The sequence below is a fragment of the Strongylocentrotus purpuratus genome, unplaced genomic scaffold, assembly GCF_000002235.5.
Source record: "Strongylocentrotus purpuratus isolate Spur 01 unplaced genomic scaffold, Spur_5.0 spur5_scaffold_19, whole genome shotgun sequence".
Classification (NCBI taxonomy): Eukaryota; Metazoa; Echinodermata; class Echinoidea; order Camarodonta; family Strongylocentrotidae; genus Strongylocentrotus; species Strongylocentrotus purpuratus.
Genome location: NW_022145604.1, coordinates 21,348,764 through 21,367,475, shown reverse-complemented (window position 1 = coordinate 21,367,475; position 18,712 = coordinate 21,348,764). Strand labels below are relative to the sequence as shown.

At 38.7% G+C, this 18,712-nt stretch overlaps 2 protein-coding genes and 2 non-coding genes across 4 annotated transcripts; 2 read left to right on the top strand and 2 right to left on the bottom strand.

Moving 5' to 3' along the window:
* The first annotated feature begins 4,745 nt into the window (after positions 1 to 4,745).
* LOC115925921 (zinc finger protein 420-like) lies at positions 4,746 to 5,596 on the top strand. The gene has a single exon (XM_030989962.1). It carries the CDS (start codon positions 4,793 to 4,795, stop codon positions 5,411 to 5,413), a length of 621 nt encoding a protein of 206 aa, XP_030845822.1. The 5' UTR covers positions 4,746 to 4,792; the 3' UTR covers positions 5,414 to 5,596.
* A 709-nt stretch (positions 5,597 to 6,305) lies between these two features.
* Positions 6,306 to 6,377, bottom strand: TRNAG-UCC. The gene has a single exon. It is a non-coding gene; the product is annotated as a tRNA-Gly (tRNA).
* A 3,905-nt stretch (positions 6,378 to 10,282) lies between these two features.
* Positions 10,283 to 11,419, top strand: LOC105441502 (zinc finger protein 835-like). The gene is made up of 2 exons (XM_011672644.2): positions 10,283 to 10,394; positions 10,708 to 11,419. Exons 1-2 carry the CDS (start codon positions 10,390 to 10,392, stop codon positions 11,417 to 11,419), a joined length of 717 nt encoding a protein of 238 aa, XP_011670946.2. The 5' UTR covers positions 10,283 to 10,389.
* Positions 11,420 to 12,355: 936 nt separating this feature from the next.
* On the bottom strand, positions 12,356 to 12,427 carry TRNAG-UCC. The gene has a single exon. It is a non-coding gene; the product is annotated as a tRNA-Gly (tRNA).
* Between the last annotated feature and the right edge of the window lie 6,285 nt (positions 12,428 to 18,712).

Here is an 18,712-nt window from a genome sequence, read left to right as displayed (position 1 = left end):
TAACACAGATACAGGTAACAACTTAAGTATTCATACCCTTACCAAGTTTTGTAATTTGTTTAAGTATATGAAAAATTGATTTGTCCCAATTCATATTTTTTGAGAATGTGATGTATTGAAGCTTACATCTAAAAGTATTCAACAAAGGCCCTTACTCTTTCCTCTCTCCCTTTCATTCTTGAGTTACGAAAAATACAAAAAGCATCACATTAATAAATAATTTAGTTGTTAACTCTGAATAATTATCAGTTAAGAATAGTTTTCAGGCATGTTCATTGGAAATGAATTCCTTTGAGTTGTTTCCTTGTTTGTCATATCATCAGTACAGATCCCGAAGGGTGTTAACTCTATGTTCAAAGTATATAACGTAATGCCCTTCTGGCTCCAAATAGACAAGATATTTATGTTTTTTTCTACTGTGAATACGTCTAATTATTAGTTTGTAGGAATGTATCGCGTCACAACAAATTTTCATGCAGGGCATAAATGAATAATAATAATAATAATAATGCCACTTTTATATAGCGCTTAATACATCTATGATGTCTCGAAGTGCTTTACATATATACCATTACCCAGGTCATTGGATTCAATACTTGCCCGCACACACTGTGTGCACAATCTCCACTCCCTGGGGAGCATTCCAGCCGTGTGATCTTTCCCGCTTTAAAGCCCCATTGCACTACTTGTAGCTACTTGCTCCCTCTATATAGAAAACTTCCCCAATCGGTGCCTGTTGGTCCCCCATGGTCCTCTATTTCTTATGTTATTTGAGAGCTGAGTTGATCAGTGACCTCGCTGTGTGGTCTAATCCCTCCTAGCCACACTAGTGTTGATAAGCTTTAAAGAATCGAACACCTTCACATTGCAATACATGTATTACTGTGCTTTCTATACAACTGTCCATGGAATTGAATTTGGAGATGTAATGCAATATAAGTGTAATGCATTCGATACTGAGGTCTTCAGTTGTACCAGCCGCCCAATAACATTTGTACAGATGAGAAACAAACTGCCAATTGATTAGTGTGGTTATTGTGATGTAGTACTTGTTTATATATATTGCATGGATAGAAATGCTATATTATGATATCTTAACCCAACCGATTATGTACTGGTGTTTTCACAACAAATTTGATTTGATGTATTTCTCTTCGAGCAACGGATGATTTTTTCCCCATTATATTTCCAAACACTAATGGTGTCTCTTAATTAGTGATGTACAAGCCTTGGACAGTTAAATAATTATACTAAAGATGTGGACAATTATAATTTTTTTATAGACAGTACTAGTTCAAGTTGATAACCAATCGAGATCAACATTGGAAATTAAGTCAGCTCTAGTTAATTACAGTTGTATTAAATGTAAGCTTTATCACTAATATCAATGCACAGTTATATATGACATCGGTTGATTACAATGAAACCATGTGTTAATTCTTGAGAGTCAAGCATTTTCTATGTTGTATCGGTATTGTGAATATTATTTTCTAGATTATGGTCACAATGTTGAAATAGAATTAATATTTATGTTAGCACGAGATAATGTCCTGTGAATTATATATTAATTGACTGTAATCCACTTCGTTCACATAGCAAATATATATCAAATGATATATCAATAAAAGTGGTAGACTTTTGATTTGACTTGTTAAGCAAATTGAATTTGTGAAAATTTTGTGAAAATGAGTAGTGGGTAGTTGGAATGACAAGAGAATAATACATCACGAGAAACTAATATGAACAGTTACTTGAGATAGAGAGAGAGAGAGATGGAAGAGAGAGATTATGTGAGAAAGGTAGAATCTCAGAGATAGAGATGGAGGGGTACGGATCTCGGACAGAAATTGAGGCGGGTGTCATCGAAAGCGTAATCAGAGAGGAAGAAAGAGAAGGAGAGATAGGGAGAGAGATACTTAAAGAGAGATATCCTGGTAGTTAAAGAAAGAGAGGGGTGGAGGAGAGATACGAAATGAGGGAGAGAGAGAGAGTTAAAGATAGCTAAATGGTGTGAGAGAGGGTAGAGGAGAGAGTGGGAATGAGAGAGAGAGAGGGGAAGAAAAAATGGACAGAGTAAAAGAAAGGGAGAAACGAAGAGGAAGATGGTGAAATACATTGCTTTGCAAAGGTTTTTTGTCGATCGTCGGGTATAATAATGCTGTTCATTGAAATATACTTAGAATTTAAAATCTATTTTTAAATTATAATTTGATTATCAATTTATTTGGATATTCAGTTCAAGGAGCTATCTGAGTTCAGTGTTTTTAACAACAACTCTTCAGATTGAAAGCAATGTTTTGTTTCGTAATCCGTCTTCCCGCTTCCCTTTGAAGAGGTGTGAACGGTTATCGAGCCATGATTGGTCGAGAGTTCGTCCGTGAAAAGATCAAAGTCCAATCTATTGTAACCTCATATAAACCTTGCGTCTTGCACTGATGACGTAACAAAGAACACGGTGACGTAACAAAGACATTACCGAAATAAATGCCACCGCCTGTGCAGTACATGCGTCTTCAATAACTGTTTCAGTTTGATGAATGGAAACGTTTGAAAAAGTGGGTGATATACTCATAGTATACTCATCAAAGGGATCTGCTTTTGTTTATCATTGAATTCGTGATTTTTTTGTTGTACATTTATTTTGGCTACATGGTATATCACACATTATTTAATTGTTACTAAAAGTGAAAAGATATATAATGAATAAACATAACTACAAGAAATGATATCATCATAAAAACCACACAAAAACAGGTAAACAGACAAACAAACACATAATTAACAAACAAATGATAATCTCTTTGTAAAGAGATGGTTGTTAATGTATTAAAATGACACGACATGAGAATGCAAAGATGTTGAATAGAAACAAACATTCCCAGCGTGTGTCATGCTGTAGATTAATATAATACAAGGAGCATTTCTCTCATTTAATTCATCTTGCAATGTCTTTTAAATACGATTCCAACTACTTTCGAAAAATTAACCTAAGGAAATTTCAAAAGCCTTATTTAAATGGCCTATTACGTTATCTGAACCTAACGGTTATGGAAAATACAAAAGTGTTTTGAGATAAAACATATTCAAATTTTAAACGTTTCTGTATTATGACATTTCAAGAAATGTAATGAATGGGCTACTCATGTCGACATGAATATTAATGATAGATATGCACGTTCACTTTTTATGCCTCAAAATACTTTTTTTTTTTTAAATTTCTTTGTTTGAACAGACTTGTTGCTCGAATAACGCAAATGTGAGTATCATACATCCAAACTATTCACTTTGTTTGCATTATTTTACAACAAATTAGTATGGTAGAGAAAAGTTCGTTCAACCCTGTGAATAAAACGTTATTCCGCTCAATCCTACAACATCAATTGTGATCAAAACCTATTGACCTATTCACTAAAAGGTGTGGACGCTTTCTCAAGCTGTGATTGGTCGAGAGTTTGTCGCCTGTCTAGATAGTAAATTCTATTATGACGGTATTGGTCAGCCGCTTTAAATTGACTATTCATTTGTGACGTAACAATGGCTTATATTGATTGCAGGTGCCCCGCACCGCGGCTCTCGGTCAAAGGCAGAAACATCAACGAGAATATAATCAAGCGATATACCCATAAGAAGAAAAACAGGGAATCTTTTGCTAAATATGAGTCTGATTTTTGTTCTTCTTCGTAACCCAAGTTTCTCAAATAAATCGCATTTCAAGCAAAATAATCTCGATGATAGTTTGTTCGGTGTGCACCACTAAAGATGAGCACAGAATTGCATGAATCTTGATTCATCGATTTTCCGTCGCCTATGTTCCAAAAGTTATTTTGGGGGGTTATATACTCGATGAATTGATTGTATTTGTTTCAGCGGTCATTCTTGTCCATTGTTCCTTTTTATTATTATTATCTGTAACACGAGAAATAAAATGTTACTGGCTTGTCTCTGTAACTAAAAATGTATTAAATTTGCTGGCTCAAAGTTATGTTTAAGACTAATCTAAAGTCTGATTGATATGATGAAGTCTCAACATTAACACAAACAAAACAAGAATATAAAATGTATTCCACCATGGTTTTTAATAAGCTCCGAAGTGTAATATACAATAAGTCTGGTAAAGTGGACGAAACGATGAAAATGTAAGACCTTTTTGGGGGTCGGATGGAAAATGAATGAACAAATGTCATCGAATGAAATTACTGGCACCTTTTATATTAAACTGTTATCTCTCATTGACATTCTGTCTATGTCGCGCTATTTTTTGTTATACGATTGTACACTTTAGATTGTCATGTTGGGCAAACCTGACCGAAAACTTTACTGTGATCAGATTCTAATTAAGATTTCTAAAAAAAATAAGAATATAACAAGGAGTATTGAACGTTCACCCGGCACGTTACATAATAATAATTCCTTCATGACAAAGAATTAATGATAATCCGCGATCATAGATCATTGAAAAGGAGAGGCACTTTAGAAGCTATTGTTTCGCGCGTTGATAGTGGGCGGCGTCAAAAGACTGAAATTTCTATAGCGCTAATTAATCCTCCTCTCTGATTGGTCCGTTTCAGCAGCCTGTCATCACCCCGTACCTACCGGGCAAACTCTCGACCAATCACTGACTGAAAGGGATTACCGAGTGTGAATGTAATCAAATAAATACAAGGTAAAATACACACTAACACCATTGTGACTGCTAATCGAGGAAGGCGCATTTATCGGTTCAACTTTTAGAAAATTTCCTTTGTCACTATTTGTACTACGATAAGGTTCTCAGCAATCATAGTCTACCGCAATGCAGATCCCTGTCGAGATACACGAGCCCGACTTCAGTAAGGCCATCGCCTCCGTCATCTGGGCTCGACATCGTCGACAACCAACCTTGAACATCTTTAACTGCCATGTTTCGAACTGTCCCCTCTGCCAGACTACAAGAGCTCCTGATAGACTTTCGGTGGAGGACAAGAGGAGTTCACGACCGCAACAGGTGAAGGCGTCTGATCAACCCAAAGTCGTCAACTGGTTGATATCGTCGTCGACACCAACGCCGAGCCTCGTAGCGGATCGTAAGAGAGCTTCGTCACGGACGTCATCTCCACCAAGGAAGCGATTCGCCACGTCACCTCCGCCTTCGCCTGATCACCGCTTCAAGTGTCGATCATGTCCAAAGACATTCGCCACGAAGATACATCTTCGTATTCATCGCCGGATTCACAACGGACGTCATGTTTATTGCTGCCAGGACTGCCCGATGGTCTTAGCTTGTTCATCACAGTTGATCAGGCATCGTCGCGTTCACACCGGAGAGCGGCCGTATCGATGTTCGTTCGAGGGATGTGAAAGAGACTTCACATGCCGCAGCAGCCTCAACAGACACTACAAGATGCATTGCCCGGTGGCAGGCTTGAGAGGATAGCGCTTAGCTGACGAGTCGTGACCAGACAGTATTTCAGAACTCATATTCTTAACTTCAATTGTCGAACTCATGAGGATTATTTCGTGCAATTCAAGTTCTTATTAGATGATGCTCCATGTTTGAGCAGTATATTCAATTTGTTTATGTTTCATGAATCTGAATAAATGCGTTTTCAACTTTAAATACTTTGAGCTTGTTTATTGTGTGTTTTTGTATGTCGTAATTAAAACAAAATGAGAGGAAAAGAAGGAAGATGTTGAATGACACCTTAAGATTAAGCACGGTCGATACTTTCGAAAAATCAAAGGCAATTTCAATAGCCTTCTCCATCTTTATAAATGTGGGACAATACAGTTACGTATTAGGATATTGAAAATGACCCTTGCGTTGATTTGTTGAAAGTGGTTGCGACCACAACTAAAGCTGTAGAGTGAAAGTAAATCATTTTACTTTGTGAAAAGCCTTATGTTTATTGTTGAATAGAATGTGAAAATACGAATGGAGCGATCTTTTAAAAAAAGAAAGCAGAGATGGAAAGATAATTGAGAAAGATAGAATAGTTCGCATTACAGAGTGAGATACATATAAAGTGATGTATTACGGGTGGGAAGTTTGGACATTGAATAGCAAGAGAGCGCGAGAGATGGAGAAAGAGAGATGTGAGATTTAGAAGGGGTATGATAGAACGGCAGGGACATAAAAAAGAAAAAGAGAGAACAGAAATGAGGAAGAGAGAAACAGACAGACAGAGAGAAAGGGAGTCAGACCTACAAGAAAATGTGCACGTTTCTTAGGTGATAATATTATTATTTAACGCAATTGTTAATTACTTGCTATTCTTAAGAATATTCTACTTCCACAAAAAAATAAAAAAGGAAGAAAAATATATCTGTGCGTTGGCCGGGAATCGAACCCGGATCAATTGCTTGGAAGGCAACTATGCTAACCATTATACCACCAACGCTTTACACGATATCAGTTGGAGTTTGTTGACCCATGTTCGTGTCCTGTGTCAGTAGCGGGGATTCTGACGTTTCCAGGGTAACGGGAGACTTATGACTAGATTAACCCTTTCCTCACTAACTGTGATTTGGGTTTTAAAAAACATACTGTGGAGTCGATGGCAATTAATAATAAGGAGAGAGGGGCATGGGAATACAAACACACACAATACAAAATTTAAAAAACAGCAAGCAAAAATCAAATAAACATATTACTCTCAAGGTCACTTAAAATATATATTTCTTGGAATATAAATGGTCACTTAAGATTAGAAACAGCTGACTATGAGCTAAAAAGAAGAAAGAAAAAAAAAGAAGCATACAATATAAGCTTTTCTTATCCATTGTACGTAATACATTATTGTTGAGAAAATAATCTTATTTAGGACAATATCATTTTTGTGGCTAAATTATGTATTCTTCTAAATGCTTTCTACCTCTTCTTAAAATTTGTTTATACCAAGCCCACAAAGCTCCTGTTTGCAATGAATTGATGTATTTTGTATATCATTTCATATTGAGGATTCACAGCACTGTATCGTTATGATTCCATCAGAGGTAATGATTTAAGACTGGAAATTATCATCCTATAGTGCCATGTAACTAATCGAAACGGTATCCTAATTCATTACACAATAATACATCTCATGTGTCTATGTGTAAGACATTAAAAGACATTTTACTTGAGTTCGGTTTGGCATAAGTTTATTCTAAGTGTATTAAATGCCACGTCAACAGGGGTGCCACGTAAGCCACGGAAGCCGTCAAATCCCGGTATCCGAGCACCAGCATTAAATACAACAGTATGGGGCTAAACTATACTGACGGTGAAGTTCTTTCCATCTCTCCCTTTTTGTATCTCTCTCTCTCTCTCTCTCTCTCTCTTTGTCTCTCTCTCTCTCTCTCTCTTTGTCTCTCCATCTATAAATCCATTCTCCCTCTCCTCATTTCTCTTGCTCTTCTCTTTCAATCTCTCTCTTATTTCTTGTATCAATAATAAAATTAGAAATAACATATATTTATTTATTTATATAGTATAGTTTTATTTTAACAGGATGGTCTCGTTCAAGTTTATTTCTGAACCTGCTCTCCCAGAGAGCCCTGCATTCACATCGAAACATGTACAATAATAACATGAATTCAAAACATACATAGTTACATACAAAGGTAAAATATACATGGTATATACAATAATTAAACATAGGTAACGAAAAACACGCATTAACAATTATAAGGAAAAAAATACAACTATCAAATTGAGAAAACTAGATGAATGAAATGTAATAAATAAAGGTCAAATTAACGTGAAAATATGTTTACAAGGGAAACTGAAAATTTTAAATTTTAAATTCTAAGTATATTTCCATGGACAGTATTCTTATCCCAGACGATCGACAAAACAGCGAGGGAGAGATATTTAATGAATGAGCGAGGGAGAGAGAGAGAGAGAGAGAGAGAGAGATGGACAGGGACAACAAGGGGGGGGGGGGGCAGTGAGGGAGATGGCGAAATACATTGCTTTGCAAAGGTTTTGTTGTCGATCGTTTGGGATAAGAGTACTGTCCATATAGGCCTCAGTGAAAATAAACTTAGAATAAGTTATAATTTTGTTATCAATTTATTGGGATATTCAGTTCAAGGAGCTGTCTAAGCTCAGTGTTTTTAACAACAGCTCTTTAGATTGAAAACAATGTTTTGTTTCTTAATCCGTCTTCCCGCCTCCCTTTAAAAAGGTGTAAATGGTTATCGAGCCATGATTGGTCGAGAGTTCGTCCGTGAAAAGATCAAAGTCCAGTCTATTGTATAAGCCGCTCTCATTATAAACCTTGCGTCTTGCACTGATGACGTAACAAAGAATACGATGACGTAAGAAAGAACTTACCGAAGTACACGCCACCGCCAGTGCAGGATGCGTCTTCAATACCTGTTTCAGTGTTATGAATGGAAACGGTTGAAAAGGTCGGTGATATACTTATAGTATACTCATCAAAGGAATCTGCTTTTGTTTATCATCGAAGTCGTGAATGTTTTTGGTACATTTATATTAGCTTCATTGTATAACACACATGAGTTAATTGTTACTAAAAGTGAAAAGATATATAATGAACAAACATGACTTGTCTATACGAAATGATATAATCATATACTAAATCACTCAAAAACAGGCAGACAGACAAACAACAAAATAATCATATAAATAATCAACAGACAAATGATAATCTTCTCTTAAAAAGATGGGTGTTAATATGATCATGACATAAATACAAAAATGCACACAAATTGATAGGCCGAGGTTTCACTTCATAGAATAACAGTATTATTGGATATCCCTTTCTTGTGTATGTCAGAAACTCCCAATTATAATAATTATTCACTTTGTTTGCATCATTTTATAACAAATAAGTATGGAAGAGAAAAGATCGTTCAACCCTTAAATAAAACGTCATTCCGCTCAATCCTACAATCAACAGCAATTGTGATCATAACCTATTGTCGCGTCACTAACTGGGCGTTTTCTCAAGCTGTGATTGGTCGAGATTTTGTCGGCTGACTAGAAAGTAAATTCTATTATGACGCTATTGGTCAGCCGCTTTAAATTGACCATTCACTGGTGACGTAACAATGGCATATAATTGATTACAGGTGCCCCGCATCGCGGCTCTCAGTCAAAGGCAGAAACATCATTGAGAATATAATTCAGCGATATACCCATAACAAGAAAAACAGGGAATTGTTTTGCTAAATAAGAGTCTGATTTCTGTTCTTCTTCGTAACCCAAGTTTCTCAAATGAATCGCATTTCAAGCAAATTAATCTCGATGAGAGTTTTTTCGACGTGCACCACTTAAGATGAGCACAGAATTGCATCACTGAATCTTGATTCATCGATTTTCCTTCACCTCTGTTTCAAAAGTTATTTTGGGGGTTATATACTCGATGAATTGTATTTGTTTCAGATTCATGTATTTAATCAATCTTGTTCATTGTGCCTTTTTAGTATTATTTGCGACACGAGAAATAAAATGGAACTGGTTTATCTCTATAACTACCCAATTAAGTAAATTGTGCTGGCTCGCAGTTATGTCACAGATTAATCTAAAGTCTGATTTATATGATGAAGTCTCAAAACAAAAACAAACAATGAAATAAAAAAACAAGAACACATAATTATTCCGCACTTGTTTGTTATAAGCTCCGAAGTGTAATATACAATAAGTCTGGACAATCTGATGAAAATGTAATAGCCTACCTATACTATGATACATAAATATCATTATATTCAGATTACCGGTATAAGGTATTGAATAGTAACTTTATTTTGGTCGAATGGAAAATGAATGAACAAATGTCATTGAATGGCATTACTGGCACTTTTATATTAAACTGTTATCTCTCATTGACATTCTGTTTACGTCGCGCTAATTTTTTTGGGAATACGATTGTACACTTTAGATTGTCATATTGGGCAAACCTGACTGAAAAATTTACTGTGATCAGATTTTAATTGAGATTTCTAAAAAAAAATACGAATATAACAAAGAGTATCTAATGTTCACCCGGCACTTTACATAATAGTAATTCCTTCCAGACAAAGAATTAAATCAAATCCGCGATCATAGATCGTTGAAAAGGAGAGGCAACTTATAAGCTATTGTTGCGCGCGTTGATAGTGGGCGGCGACAAAAGACTGAGATTTCTATAGCGATAATTAGTTCTCCTCTCTGATTGGTCCGTTTCAACAGCCAGTTATCAAGCGGCACCTACTGGGCAAACTCTCGACCAATCACTGACTTCAAGAGATTACCGAGTTTGAATGTAATCAAATAAATACAAGGTAAAAGTGACACAAAATACCATTCTGACTCTTGACTGCTAATCGAGGAAGGCTTATTTACCGGTTCAACTCTTTGGAAAATCTTTGGAAAATACGTTTGTCACTGTTTCGACTACGATAAGGATCTCACCCATAGCCTATATGGAGTAAGTATTGAATTTGACATTTTTTACACATATTTCTTACACACTAAATAATCTAGCATTTAAAACAGAACGACATAGCACGAAATGGTCAGGAAAACTCAGGATAGTGTTTTTTGTCTTCTTTGTGAAACACATGTCTCATTTAATGTTAAAGCATTAAACAAAAAAATTGCTGTTTTTCCTTTAGGATTTCATCCTTGTTTGAAAGCAAAGAAATAATCCTTTTTTCTGTTTTGGTTTAATGTTTAATGAATTTCCCTGCTGACATGTGTAATCATATCGTAATTTTCTTCTCTCTTTTTTTCCCTTTCAGGTCGACTCCTCTCCTTGCCAACCCCCTGCGGACCACTCTACCCGTATTCTTCCCGGTGACCGGGAGTGCCACCATGCCCATCCCTGTCGAGATACACGAACCCGACTTCAACAAGGCCATCGCCTCCGTCATCACGGCTCGACATCGTCGACAACCAACCTCGAGCATCTTTAACTGCCATGTCTCGAACTGTCCCCTCTGCCAGGCTACAAGAGCTCCCGATAGACCTTTGGTGGAAGGCAAGAGGAGTTCACGACCGCAACAGGTGAAGGCGTCTGAAACTGATCAACCCTCAGTCGTCAACTGGTTGATACCGTCGTCGACACCCACGCCGAGCCTCGTAGCAGATCGTAGGAGAGCTTCGTCAAAGACGTCATCCCCGTCGTCATCTCCGCCGAGGAAGCGAAGCACCCCGTCACCTCCGCCTTCGCCCGATCAACGTTTCCAATGTCCATCATGCCCCGAGTCGTTCGCCAAGAAAATACACCTTCGCCTTCATCGCCGCGTTCACACCGGATATCATGTTTACTGCTGCCAGGACTGCCCGATGCTCTTCGACTGTCCGTCTTCGTTGATCAGGCATCGTCCCGTTCACACAGGAGAGCGGCCGTATCGATGTTCGTTCGGAACATGTGAAAGAGACTTCAGACGCCGCTGCAGTCTTAACAGGCACTACAAGATGCATTTCCCGGTGCCAGACTTGAGAGGATAGCCACCTAGCTGACGAGTCTACTAGACTATATCAGAACTCATATTCTCAAAAAACTGTAATGGTTACTTCAGTTGTCGAACTCATGTGAATTATTTCGTGCAATTCAAGTTCTTTTTAGATGGTGCTCCATGTATAGGCAACATATTAGTTGTTTTATATTTCATGAATCTGAATAAATGCGTTTTTAAATTTAAACACTCTAAGCTTGTTTATTGTGTGTTTTTGCCTCTTTGTTAGTCGTATTTAGCACACAATGAGAGCAAAACCAAGAAAGATGTTGAATGACACATTAAAAATAAGCACGGTCGATACTTTCAAAAACCAAAGGCAAATTTAATAGCCTTTTCCATCATCAGAAATTTGGGGTCAATACAGTTACGTACAAGGGTATTGAAATTGATCCTTGCGTTGATTTGTTGCAAATTGTTAGGATCGTCTTATCTCAACTAGAGCTGAAGAGCGAAGGTAAATCATTTTACTAGGTAAAACGGGTAATGTACATTGTTAAATGGAATGTGAGAAAATAGAAAAGGAGAAAGAAGTGATGGAAAGAGAATATTAAGAAAGATAGAATAGTTCGCATTATAGAGGGAGATAAATATAAAGTGATGTATTACAGGTGGGAAGTTTGGATATTGAATAGCAGGAGAGCGCGAGAGAGATGGAGAAGGAGAGATGTGATATTAAGAAGGGCGAGATATAGCGGCGGGGACATAGGAAAGAATGGGAGAGAAACACGATCTTGGAAAGAGAAACAGAAATAAGAGTGAGTGAGAGAGAGAGTGAATGACAGAAAGAAAGGGAGTCAGGTCTACAAGAAATTGTGTACGCCTCATAGGTGATAATATTATTATTTAACGCATTTGTTTAGATACTCGCTAATCTTAAGAATATTCTACTTCCACAAAAAACTAAAAAAAGAAAGAAAAATATATGTGCGTTGGCCGGGAATCGAACCCGGATCAATTGCTTGGAAGGCAACTATGCTAACCATTATACCACCAACGCTTTACACGAAATCGAGGGGAATTTGTTGACCCATGTTCTTGTTTTGTGTCAGTAGCCGGGCCCGTTTCCAGGGTAACAGGAGAGTTATGACTAGATTAACCCTTTCTTTCCTAACTGTGACTTGGGTTTTAAAAAAAGAACATACGGTGGAGTCGATGGCAATTAAGAATAAGGAGAGAGGGCATGGGAATACAAACACTCAAAATGAAAAAAAAAACAGCGAGCAAAAATCACATAAACATATTACTCTCAAGGACACTTAAAATATATATTTCTTGGAATATAAATGGTCACATAAGATTAGAAACAGCTGACTGTGAGCTAAAAAGAAGAAAGAAAAAAAAAGAAGCATATAATATAAGCTTTTTTTTTCAATTTTACGTAATACACTATTGTTGAGAAAATAATCTTATTTAGGACAATATTATTTTTGTGGCTAAATTATGTATTCTTCTAAATGTTTTCTACCTCTTCTTTAAATTTTTTTTATACGAAGCTCACAAACCCCCTGTTGGCAATGAATTGATGTATTTTGTATATAATTTCATATTGAGGATTCACAGCACTGTATCGTTATCATTTAAGACTGGAAATAATATACCTGTAGTGCCATGTAAATAATCGAAACGGTATCCTAATTCATTAAAAAATAATACATCTCATGTGTCTTGGTGTCAGGCATTAAAAGACCATTTACTTGAGCGCAGTTTAGCATAAGTTTATTCTAAGTGTATTAAATGCCACGTCAACCAGGTTGCCACGTAAGCCACGGAAGCCGTCAAATCCCGGTATCCGAGCACCAGAATTAAATACAACAGTATGGGGCTAAACTATACTGACGGTGAAGTTCATTCCATCTCTCCCTTTTTGTATCTCTCTCTCTCTCTCTCTCTCTCTCTCTCTCTCTCTCTCTCTTTATCTCTCCATCTATAAATCCATTCTCCCTCTCCTCATTTCTCTTGCTCTTCTCTTTCAATCTCTCTCTTATTTCTTGTATCAATAACAAAATTAGAAATAACATATATTTATTTATTTATTTAGTATAGTTTTTTTTTAGCAGGGTGGTCTCATTCAAGTTCATTTCTGAACCTGCTCTCCCAGAGAGCCCTGCATTCACATCGAAACATGTACAATAATAACATGAATTCAAAACATACATACAAAGGTAAAATATACATGGTATATACAATAATTAAACATAGGTAACGAAAAACACGCATTAACAATTATAAGGAAAAAAAATACAACTATCAAATTGAGAAAACTAGATGAATGAAATGTAATAAATAAAGGTCAAATTAACGTGAAAATATGTTTACAAGGGAAACTGAAAATTTTAAATTTTAAAATTCTAAGTATATTTCCATGGACAGTATTCTTATCCCAGACGATCGACAAAACAGCGAGGGAGATATATTTAATGAAAGAGAGAGGGAGAGAGAGAGAGAGAGAGAGAGAGAGAGAGATGGACAGGGACAACAAAGGGGGGGGGGGACAGAGAGGGAGATGGTGAAATACATTGCTTTGCAAAGGTTTTGTTGTCGATCATCTGGGATAAGAATACTGTCCATATAGGCCTCAGTGAAAATAAACTTAGAATTTTTGATATATATGTAAGTTATAATTTTGTTATCAATTTATTGGGATATTCAGTTCAAGGAGCTGTCTGAGTTCAGTGTTTTTAACAACAGCTCTTTAGATTGAAAACAATGTTTTGTTTCTTAATCCGTCTTCCCGCCTCCCTTTAAAAAGGTGTAAACGGTTATCGAGCCATGATTGGTCAAGAGTTCGTCCGTGAAAAGATCAAAGTCCAGTCTATTATATAAGCCGCTCTCCTTATAAACCTTGCGTCTTGCTCTGATGACGTAACAAAGAATATGATGACGTAAGAAAGAACTTACCGAAGTACACGCCACCGCCGGTGCAGGATGCGTCTTCAATACCTGTTTCAGTGTTGTGAATGGAAACGGTTGAAAAGGTCGGTGATATACTCATAGTATACTCATCAAAGGAATCTGCCTTTGTTTATCATCGAAGTCGTGAATTTTTGGGGTACATTTATGTTAGCTTCATTGTATAACAAATATGAGTTAATTGTTACTAAAAGTGAAAAGATATATAATGAACAAACATGTCTATACGAAATGATATAATCATATACTAAATCACTCAAAAAACAGGCAGACAGACAAACAACAAAATAATCATATAAATAATCAACAGACAAAATAATGATAATCTTCTCTTAAAAAGATGGGTGTTAAAATTATGATCATGACATAAATAAAAAAAATGCACACAAATTGATGGGCCGAGGTTTCACTACATAGAATAACAGTATTATTGGATATCCAATCCACTAACTGGGCGTTTTCTCAAGCTGTGATTGGTCGAGAGTTTGTCGGCTGACTAGAAAGTAAATTCTATTATGACGCTATTGGTCAGCCGCTTTAAATTGACCATTCACTGGTGACGTAACAATGGCATATGATTGATTACAGGTGCCCCGCATCGCGGCTCTCGGTCAAAGGCAGAAACATCATTGAGAATATAATTCAGCGATATACCCATAACAAGAAAAACAGGGAATTGTTTTGCTAAATAAGAGTCTGATTTCTGTTCTTCTTCGTAACCCAAGTTTCTCAAATGAATCGCATTTCAAGCAAATTAATCTCGATGAGAGTTTTTTCGACGTGCACCACTTAAGATGAGCACAGAATTGCATCACTGAATCTTGATTCATCGATTTTCCTTCACCTCTGTTTCAAAAGTTATATTGGGGGTTATATACTCCATGAATTGTATTTGTTTCAGATTCATGTATTTAATCAATCTTATTTATTGTGCCTTTTTAGTATTATTTGCGACACGAGACATAAAATGGAATTGGTTTATCGCTGCAACTACAAAATCGAGTAAATTTGCTGGCCAAAGTTATGTTAAAGACTAATCCAAAGTCTGATTGATATTGTGACGAAAAGGCACTTTAAGTAGGCCCTCTTACGAGGGTAGAAGAACAACTATTATTCTATTTCCATTTAACCCATTTACCCTCAAACATCCACTCTACTACTCATATCTCTAATGGGCATAAACCCGAGGGAGAGTAGAGGGTTAAATAATCTCTTTTAACTTCACTGACAAATTCCAGACAATGAAAGCCTGTGCCTATTTCTAGTAACCCCTTTCATGCCACACAGCCCTGCTCCCAGCCTCAGGTCATGTAATATTGTAGTATAAGCAAGGGATGGGTTAAAGTATACTATTATAGTCGAAGGGATCTTAAGACAAGGAAGGCTGTGACGAGGTCCGGCCTAATTACACTATTTTCAGCCCTGTTGTTTATATAGGAGAGATTAGTTGCACTCGCTTAGTACAGCTCCTTATGGGAAAGTCATACTAAAATGTATATAATATGTAATAGGCAGAAGTAACTATTTTGCAAACCTGATGTGTTCTCATGCTTTGGAGGATATAGGGGCTTGCTGGAAGGGTATAAATAAGGTAGAATTTTAGCTAAGAAGGCAGTTAGACACTCAGAAGCAGAAAGGAGGAGAACCGAGCCATATCTAAAATAATCGCAGAGACTGAGAAGCCAGGCACCCCAACTTATAGGTACAAGCTATACCATCTCGGGGATGAGGGGGGAGACGGCGGATCTGGAGGCAGCGGCCCAATCTAGTCAACACCTACAGTGAAGCTACACCTTGGTTTGGTATGCAATGTACAGGGAGGAGTCCGCGGGGTACCTGGCTGCAGAGTAAATCTCGCAGTTCAGTTCCCTCGTTGTGTCTCTATAACGAAAACCTGTCATTCCTACTGTTCGGCCTCGGTGTTTGCTAACTGTGTGTTGATGTTGACGTTGGTTGCCACTGTCGCCGGTCATCCTCCCAGTCTCCTCCCTCTGCCGTTATGGGTACGCAGTCTCAATCTCCAAAAAGGGTTAAGCCGGGGTCCAAATAAACTTAGTGAATATTAAGGGAGGCTACACCGTGGTCCAATCGGCAGGTGATGAACAGGGGAGATCGACCATGGGGTATCTGACTGCAGAGTAAATCTCGCGGTATCAGTTCCCTGTCCCTCATACCTGTCATCCCTCCTTGGCCTCGGGGTTTGCTCAGTTGTATATATACCACATAGAATACATAGGGGCATAGTTAGGGAAACGTTACTCAAGCTAAAGCGGGGCGTGTAGCTTACACTCATAGGGTGAGGATGGTGTGCAGAGAGAGGCTTAAGAGGAAACTTGTTTGCAGAGTTGAGCTCGCATATAACAGTTCCCCTTCCTTCTCCCCTGCTTACTCCTTTCTCCGTGGTGTTTGTTGAACCGCCCCAGCCGATAAAGATTAATTAGAGACTATAGGGACCTTATCTAAATTACACAAGGGTTAAGCTTTCATTCGGGAGTTGGGGTACTATGAACTAATTAATGCAGGGTATAGCTTGTTTACAGAGTAAAGCTCGTATAACAGTCCCCCCTAGCTTCTGGTTCATCTGGTCCCCTCCCCTCTATGTTTATTTCCCAGTCTCAATCAAAGGGATTAGTAAGGATTAGTGACAGTTATATACTGTTTTGGGTCAAGGGTTATATAGTCCACAACATTGGGTGCCTGTGCTCACTCCAGTTCTCTCAGTATGCTTTATCACTTTTCGAACTTAGGATCTTAATGTAGCGGGCACTGCGATGCCCATGAATTAATAAGTTGTATTGAAGATGTTATGTTATTATATGTGTTAGTATATAGCGATGGATATAAAAGTTGGATGTATGCATTACACAAATAAAAGGGAAGCTTTTAGGCTCCAATCTATAGTTGCACCGTAAATCTGGCTCTCAGTACCCTCATTGCAGAGTAATATATCAAGTCGTGTATAGTTCAATAATCTCCGGCCCACTGTTGCTTTACGGACCGCTCGCTACCACGAAAAGGAGAGAGGAAGTGTGTGAGAAGAGAGACATGAGAACGAGGGAACGAGATGGGGCACAGTATTAAAACTAACCCCAGTGACTTTACCACAAAATAAGACCGCCCTCTCATGTCCCAAATCAACATCTTCACCACCCAGTCTCACACATAACCCCCAACCCGTTTTCCGCCACATTGGTGGCAGCGGTGGGATGAGATTAACGAACAATCATTATTCGCGACTAGATACTGGAGAGCTGAGCTGACAGGGCAGAGTCAACTAGATACTGGAGAGCTGAGCTGACAGGGCAGAGTCAACTAGATACTGCTGGGCTGACAGGGCAGAGTCAAGCAAGTGGCTGAGGAGAGCTGGCAGAGCAGGGTCAAGCAGGTAGCAGAGCTGGGCTGACAGAGCAGGGTCAAGCAGGTAGCAGAGCTGACGGAGCTGAGTTTACGGAGCAGAGCTAGGCTGCAGGGCTGGACTGGACTGGTGGCAGAAAGCGAGGCCGAGAGCTAAGAACTATAGCAGGCGGCAAACCAGTGTCAGAAAGCAGGGCCGAGGGCTAAGAACTATAGCAGGCGGCAAAGCAGTGTCAGAAAGCAGGGCCGAGGGCTAAGAACTATAGCAGGCGGCAAATCAGTGTCAGAAAGCAGAGCCGAGGGCTAAGAACTATAGCAGGCGGCAAACAAGTGTCAGAAAGCAGAGCCGAGGGCTAAGAACTATAGCAGGCGGCAAACAAGTGTCAGAAAGCAGAGCCGAGGGCTAAGAACTATAGCAGGCGGCAAACAAGTGTCAGAAGGCAGAGCCGAGGGCTAAGAACTATAGCAGGCGGCAAATCGGGGTCGAAACGGACATTACTCCAAACTAGGAGTAGCGGTGCTTGACGGAAGGGGAAATGGCATCTCAAAGGCAGCAGCAACCAGAGGAAGTGCCCAGTTCAGGGGAAGAGGACAGGAGCAGTGAGGTGGACTTTCCAGGAGCCACACAGCCTGCCAGAGTCCAATCCGAACAGGTGCCTGTCGGTGATGACAAAAGGGAGATAGCATCAGATACAGATGTGGAGCTATCACCGGATGAAGAGGCGCCAGAAAACAAGGGGGCGACGAGAACGGACACAGGAGCGACGGTGGTCCAGGGCCCATGGCCGCTAAGGCGAAGTGAACGACGGAGGGCGCTACAACCCGAGGGTGGTTCCATGCGGAGAACGGGGTTCCAACCAGATCGGTTCGATGGGAGTAACCCGTGGAGAGACTACCGGGCACATTTTGAATCATGTGCACTCATCAATGCCTGGGATTCGAGGCAGAAAGCCCAGTTTTTGGCGGCAAGCTTACGAGGCCCGGCTCAGGAAATCTTGGCAGACTTAGAACCACAGGC

Bases quoted from the DNA above. Each gene is read 5' to 3' on its own strand.
- LOC115925921 (XM_030989962.1), top strand. From the start codon at position 4,793: ATGCAGATCCCTGTCGAGATACACGAGCCCGACTTCAGTAAGGCCATC.